The sequence below is a fragment of the Danio rerio genome, chromosome 5 (genome assembly GCF_052040795.2).
Source record: "Danio rerio strain M-AB ecotype USA chromosome 5, GRCz13ab, whole genome shotgun sequence".
NCBI lineage: Eukaryota > Metazoa > Chordata > Actinopteri > Cypriniformes > Danionidae > Danio > Danio rerio.
In genome coordinates, this window is record NC_141025.1 from 72188590 (window position 1) to 72196651 (window position 8062).

The 8062-nt window shown below is 37.2% G+C and overlaps 1 protein-coding gene across 4 annotated transcripts in view; it reads left to right on the forward strand.

Annotated features, from left to right (window-relative positions):
* Nucleotides 1-7066, forward strand: part of ptgs1 (prostaglandin-endoperoxide synthase 1) — a 42445-nt gene extending 35379 nt beyond the window's left edge. For 3 of the 4 annotated variants that reach the window (XM_087251183.1, NM_153656.2, XM_087251184.1), the window contains 2 exon segments: nucleotides 2495-2642; nucleotides 6557-7066. In XM_087251183.1, coding sequence (XP_087107309.1) covers nucleotides 2495-2642; nucleotides 6557-6903 — 495 coding nt within the window. In that variant the 3' untranslated portion in view covers nucleotides 6904-7066. 4 annotated transcript variants of the gene reach the window in all.
* The last annotated feature ends 996 nt before the right edge of the window (nucleotides 7067-8062 follow it).

Sequence of the window (8062 nt, forward strand, 5' to 3'; positions counted from 1 at the left end):
CCAATGTGCAATGAAGCAATATTATACTGTCCTTTCCAGTGCCTGAATTTGGGCTCTGATGTACTGATGGATAACTTCAGGAGCTAGATAGTTGATTGGGATGCACTCTATTTGTTTTGCCTGGATAGTATGTCCCGAAATGTGTGTGGGTCTACAGTTATATATCTCATGAGGGCTTTTGGGGAGAGTTTAATGACTTCAGCGTCTGCTCCAAAAGACAAGCACTGTTTCATGATGAGGTGCAATGACCCTTGAGCTGTTAGCAGGATTTTAGCTCTGGGTCTGTTTTTGTCACTCCATTTCCTATGAGTTTACCACACTTGTCTGTCTGAGTTCTTAAGCTTTTTCACCCCCCAAAAAAACATTATTTTATCATTTACTCTGTTACATTTACATTTATTCATTTCACTGATGCTATTGTCAAGAAAAAATAAGTTAAAATCACTTCAAAGAAACAGAGAGCAACAGTAAATGGAATAGGGTTGGGCAATATGGACTTAACAATGTATCACAATATTGTCTTCCATTTTATTGTGTTTATTGCTATCCAACAGAACTCAAATATTTTAACAATATCACACGAGTAGTAGTGTGATATGGCTGGATACTGAAACTGGTGGAAGGTGTGCGTTGGCTCCAGGCCACAGACCGAGTTCCTTAGTAGCCCACCAGTGCCAATATACAGCCATATCGCACTGCAACGAATGTGATATTGCATTTATACAACAGTTTGACGGCATATTCATGTAAATAATAATGAAAATCAAACACAGTGAGTCTCAAAAACCCCTTTGTACAAGGAACTACTTTCTTCCACCATTCATTTACATATGCAGCTGACCGTCAGAACAGCAGAAACCAATGCTACTTCACCAACGTCACTTTAGAGCTAGTATTTGAATGATTCTCAAGCGTTAAAGTGATGAATAAACAGGTGATGTTGCTGACATTTTGAGATTATAAGGCTGAACAGCATGAAATGCCATCGGTCTACAGAGATTTCCCAGTATTTCTCTGTTGCAATCATGATATCACTATAATTAACCCCAAAAAAGCCAAAGCAAAGCAAAACTACCAGATTACTACAGTATAACAGGGTATATACAGAAATCAGAGAGTGTAATTTAAAACCTTTTAAGACCTTTTTAAGACTCTTTCCATTCATTTTAATACCTCATCCCTACTTTAGGTATTAACCTGTAACATTGGCGACATTTTAACTTACAGTATACTGCATGTCAACTGCATGCTGAGTGTAACAAACTAATACTAAATTTAATATTATTCATGTAGTAAATAAAAATGGTTATCCAGCAGGTGGCGCCAATAGAATGGCAGAAAAAACACTGTGTGTCCGTGCTTACTGCAGTAAACAATGAGAATAAATTCAGGCAAACTTTAGTATACAATCATACATTGTATAATCAAAACTTATACAAGTTTAATACCTTGTAAAATAGTATTTAAGACTTTTTAACAGCCTGAAATTTCTCTAAATTGATTTGTCAACTCTTAATACTTTTTAAGACTGACACCCTGTACAGCACTACAAAATACAAAAGAGAGAGATCGACTTAGAATATTACTCAAATGTTGTATAATGATTTGTTCAGCTATAGTTTGAAATACAAAAAGGAAACGCTGAGTTTTTCTCCCCTAAAGACTTATTATGTAGTCTCTGTCGCCATCTTGTGGCGGTCAACCATTAATTTCTTTGCTCTTCATGCTGAAGGCTGCCGACACGTTGAATCTACAATATTATAAATATTTTAAAAAGGGACACTATCCTTATAAATGAACTGCATAGTTGCAAGCTACACAACTACATTCTCGACTAAAAAAAGACTCAAAAGTACATTATGTTGTCCAACAGCTGCAATATTTGTCAAACTGTAGTGAGTTTATTGATCTGCTGTCACTCTATGTGGGCGGAGTAATACAGAAGGGTGAAAAGGCTGTACGAGTGCTGTTATTGCAGAATATCGCATGGCTATCAGCCAATCAGATTCAAGAACCAGAGCGAACTGTTGTATAAAATCACATAATAAGCAGCTGATCAAGTTTTTCTGGATTACATAAAATACACTAGCAGGTTACAATCAAACTTTGCAGGACAGTGGTTTGAAGCCTTCTGAATTATTATTGTGAATCACACATTGGTGTTATTTTCAATTCATTCATACTGGACACTAGAGGGCGCTCTCGCACAAACTCTTCATATTTTGAAATACGTTAGCTATCGCTGCTGCAGTGCAGAGGATAAAGATGATAGAAATTAATAAATGGATCAAACATGAACACAATAAACAAACTCTTATGTTAATATCTGGATTATTTCTGTACATTAAGTCATCCTGGTTGTTGTATAACCGTAAAGTACATTTATAAATCAACGCTAATTGACCTAGCATTCATTACTGTATTGAAAATTATTAAAAACGTACTTTCCGAGTGTAATTATGAATAAAAATCTCTTGTCTTTTTAATGACACAGATCGGAGGGGGTCATAACATTCACCCAGTGGTGTCCGGAGTTGCTGAGAGGGTCATCGTTGAATCGAGGGAGCTTCGACTTCAGCCGTTCAATGAATATCGCAAGAGATTCAATCTGAAACCCTACACATCCTTCGCAGAATTGACAGGTATAATTGAACTTCAAATTTTTGTACTATTTACAGTACAGGGGAAGAATGGTGAACATATATTTCATCATTACTGCCTTTAAAGAGCCTCTTTTATCTAAAAATCACACTATGCTTATTAGAGATGCACGGATCAGCTGAAATGTCACCCGAATCTGCAGCTTCATACTAATCATCCATCCACATATCATTTTATCTGAAATATATCCACACCCGATCATAACTTTAATAATTCTAATTCTTTGTTTTAGGCATGACGATAAGTCAGCGTGGATAGTTCGTTATTAACAGCAGATTCAGTGAATGAGCTAATCTGAGCATCTATCCCTTGTATATCAAGGCAGTACAGGTCCACACATTCATCCATGAGACCAGACTTAACTTCCAGTTGTATTTTTTTGCTGTCCCGACGAATGTAAGAACTTAAAGTGCTTGTTAGACCTGACTGGCCTTTTGATTTAGCACACACGTGATGTTTTATATTTAAGGTAACAGTCTTGTGGCTTTCTTATACATACAGCGCTTCACAGCCATTGCATATTACATACCCAGCGCTTGATTCATCCTCGTTAACCACTTCACTAAAACCCTCCCACACGGCACTTTTGTTTTTAATTCTTCCTTTTTTAAGTTTCTCTTGAATCGGTTTCGCCTCCATTTCTGCTTTAACAAATGGACTTCCTCCACCATGCGCATATATATTTATTTTAATTAGCCTGAAAATTAGGGCCTGTTTGCCTGATGAAAAATGTATTAAAAGCACGTTCATATTTTACAGAATGTTTTTTTTAAAAATACAAAGCAAAAATCATTAATAATTAAACTCATTCACCCGCAATTAAACATAATGCATTTTTTAATACCCGACCCGCCAGACCTGTGGATTATTTGCAGCACGCGCGGATATAACCGCCATCTCCACATCACTAATGCCTATCATTATATTCGTAATGTGTTCAGAATGTAATTATGTAATCGTTTTTTAAGAGTGTAATGCAGGGCCGGAGTGGGATTCCTTTTCAGCCCTGGAGTTTCAAGTTTTAGACCGGTCCACCTCAGTTCACGACTGACTATATTAAAAATAACGTCATTTCCAATTCAGTTTCTAATTACACTGTCACGTCTTTTTTAAGAAAACAGCTGCTTTAGAACTTCAAATATTCAACAACCTTACAGTTTTATATGTCTTAACAATAAAAATAAAAAAAATAAAAAATTTACTTAGGTGAGGATCGAACACGGATCGACGACGTCGTAACGCAACGTAGTGACCATTGGACCACAATGGCGCTGCTATGCTTGTGAGGCTGGAATGATAGTTACATCATCATTACCCTGCAGGCTGCATTTTGCTCATGGGGCTGCGAGACAATAAATAAGAAGAGCGGAGCTGCGGCAAAATAATGAATAAAAAGAGTGAGGCTATGGTCAAATAAATAAATAAATGAAAAAAAAGCGCGACTGGTGAAAGTGCAAGCAGCTAGAAACACCGGCCCTTACGGCCAAAAAACGGACCGGCCCACCGGGAACTCTCCCGGTCCCCCCGATTGGCCAATCCGGGCCTGGTGTAATGAGAGAAATTAGAATTTTAAAGTGAAAATTATTTCTGTGCATAACTTTTAGTCCACCACAAGTTTTACAAGCTGTTTTAGCAAAGTTTTACTGACAATCCCCAATTATTTTTGGGTCTTTTCTAGTGTTGTCAAAATTAGCATGTTAACGCATGTGATTCATTTGAAATATTTAATGCGTAAAAAAAATTAACGCAATTAACGCAGTTGCAGTTTTTTTATTTCCTGTTGTGGCCGACATGTGTTTAATGTGCAAAGAAATATGGCTAAGACCAAGGAAGCACTTTTAGAAGGAAAGTTTCAGTACAAAACATGTCGCATCATCAGCCTCTCCAGCGTTTCCTCCAAAGTTTAATGTAATTTTGGATGTTTCATGTTTAATCTTTCGACTTTAACTGCAGTTCAGCGGTTTCACTTTCATTCAGCAACATATTGGTCACGCCCCTTGACAATTATTGGATTAGAATATAAGGTAAGGACTGCTGGAAGAGTGTTGTTTTATCGGAATTTGATACCGCATGGTGAACGGAAAGACAAACCTCCGCATTTCGTGACTTGGGTGGTCCATTAAGGTAATCAGAAAACGCTGTTTACATGGTAGACTCTTAATCAGAGTATTATCTTAACCATATTAAAATCTGAATATTGGTGTCCATTTAAAGGTGCTCAGTGAAAGTGCCAGATGATGTCACAAGTTGTCAAAGACAGTGCATTCCTCTGCCTTTATGTTGATTCCCTGCGCCCTTAAATGTTTCATTAAGTTTGACGTTTTTTCTCAATTTCACGCAACTTTTTTAAAGCGTCTGCATCACGTTGCTATGTCAGAATCCTTGCTTGTAAAATACAGCCATACTTTAGAACACTTAGTTTATGCAAAATTGGTGAACGCGATCATGCGTGTTGATGAATCTGAAGGGAGTCGCTCACCGGGTGCGCTGTACTGTGCAGGTTGTGTGTGTGTGTGTGTGTGTGTGTGCCTTTCTTAGCAACAAGAACATATGCCTCACATCGTCAACAGTGTCTGTATCCCTCAAAGTTGTTTAGAATGAAATGTTTAGAGATGGTGGGACCAAAGTCCCTGTAAGAAGTCTATAGCCTTTGGTGTGAAAACGCGTACCTGTGGGTGCCTTTGATGTACCCCTTGATGCTTCTTTCTTCCTTGTCGCAGCACTAGTGCCACCAAAATTAGGCACAGAAATTCAAATCCTGATTCTGTGATTCTACTTGTGAGAGACTGTTCTCACTCTCAGCTCACATCATTCAAAAGAAAAGAGCCACATTGTCCCCCGATAATGTCAACAGACTGGTCTGTCTCAGCAACTGGCTGAATGTAAAGGAAAAAAAATCTACTTTATAATTAATGTTCTCAACTCTCAGCAATACAACTTTTCAATGAGTACAATTATTAGCATTCAATACTTAATTATTATAATTTTCCAATTTCCATACTTGCAATGCCTCTATTTTGGAATTTTTTTGCAGTCTGCTTATAATCCAACATGGAAATCATTTTTGTTTGTTATTGGCATTGGTTGTTTTGCAATTTAAACGGCACTTACATGCCTGTGCTTTTATTTCTGTAATAACTATGGCTTTATGTCCAACAGTTTGAGGTTCTTGATGGTTTATTGCAGGTTTGTTGTTTACATGAAGAAATCTGTCTTACAGGTTAAACAAAAATTCTGATAAACAATTGAATTTAAATAGTTTCTTTGTCTTAAGTTTACATTAATTTTACATTTCAATAGCCAAAATGACAAATTTCAGTCTTTTAAATGTGATTAATCACGATTAATTGCAAAAAAAAAAAAAGTGTGATTAATTAGTTACATTTTTTTTATTGACAGCAATGGCGTTTTCATAAAGACACACACAGAAAATAGTCAACAAAATTGAAAAAACAATTTTCACTACAAAAATGGCTTTTCCTGGCAACTGTCTGAATTTAGTTTGACCTCCAGTGGCTTGTATGATCTTTCTACTACTGTAGTCAAAGATTTATGTTTGATATAATGGCTTTACAACCTCATGCATTCTGGGAATCCTCCAACAATTGAGTGATAAAATAATTTGTTAAAATCATTTTTATTTTTAACAGGCTGTTGTAGTTGTGGTCAAAGTGTGCAGCCCTTAGGCTGGGGAGTGAACCTTACTGCTGCCACACAAACCACCCAATTTACATTTCTATTGCATGTTACTTAAGCCTAGGGCAAGAAATGGGGAGATAACACTAGGAAATGCCATACTGCTGCTATAATGTTCTGGCCTCTGATTTATCAAGGCTGGTTTATTCCTCTTGGTGTTAAAATATCATTGTTAAAGTCTGACATTTTTGTTTTCCAGGAGAGCAGGAAATGTCTAATGAGCTGGAGGAACTATACGGACATATTGATGCTATGGAGTTCTACCCAGCTCTTCTGCTAGAGAAAACACGACCTGGTGCGGTATTTGGTGAAAGCATGGTGGAAATGGGGGCCCCTTTTTCCCTAAAAGGCCTCATGGGAAATCCTATCTGCTCCCCAGACTACTGGAAGCCCAGCACATTTGGAGGCAAGACAGGCTTCGATATAGTAAACTCTGCTACTTTAAAGAAACTGGTGTGCCTTAATACGAAATGGTGCCCGTATGTGTCTTTCCACACTCCCCCATCAGATTATAAACCACAGAGGACATCTCACGGCGAACTTTAGCAAAACGTCTGTCTGGAATCCCGCTGAAAACACTGAACACAAATAAATAAGAAATTCAAAAGCGCAAACAAGTTGTTTGTAGCAAGGTGATTGAAGTGTATATTTTTGTAAGAGGTTACACTTTATTTTAAGTCACATTAAATACTGTGTGCTTACATCAAAATTAGTACAATGTACTTATTGTGTTCAAATTGCAATGCAGAAAGATTTATTTGTCTATTTAGCTGGTAGGATTAGGGACAGGTTTGGTGGTATGAGTAGGTTTAATCGTGGGTTAAGGTGTAAGGGATGGGTCAACAATGTAAATGTAATTACACACTGTAAATTAATTACAGGTGTAATGTATGTACAAGTATGTACATAATAAATGCATTGCACCAAAGGATTCATTTAAATTTACAGACACATACAGTAGCACCTTATGTTACTTAGGCCCAATCCTGATTCTATTTTTGTACCCCTTCCCCTTTCCCCTTAGCCCTTACAACCGAGGGTTAAGGAAAAGGGCTTCAAAATTTACCCCTAAGAGTTGGGACAGCACTACAACACCTGCACACAACATCATATGTCCTCGCTATCTCTTGCTTCATGTGAGATCAGACAATGGCGACTGCTGTATTTGTTATTTGTTGGTATTTATCTTGAGGAAATCACTGAAGGCATATATTATGTTCTCATAATGATCTAATGTGGCAATGAGATCGTAACTGTGCTGTGCATTTACACAGCGGCCATATTCATCAATGTAAACACACCAAAAACAGTATGTGTCTCAGCTTCCAATTACCAGGCATTAGCATTAGCGTGTTTAGTGTATATAAAACTATGATTGGCTCTGAATAAAATTATATAAATGTAATCAGTACGGCATGTGGCTCAGCTTTCAATTAGCAGGCATTAGCATTAGCATGCCTAGTGTAGGCTATCAAATTATGACCAGTTCTGAATAGATTGATCTAACTGGTAACACATTTTGTGTCTTAGGTTTCCATTAGCAGGCATTAGCATTAGCATGTCTAGTGTATATCATACTATGATCGGTTCTGAATAAAATGATCAAATTGGTAACAGTACAGTATGTGTCTCAGCTTCCAATTAGCAGGCGTTAGCTTTAGCATGTCTGTATATTAAACTACAATCGGTTCTAAATAAAATGATC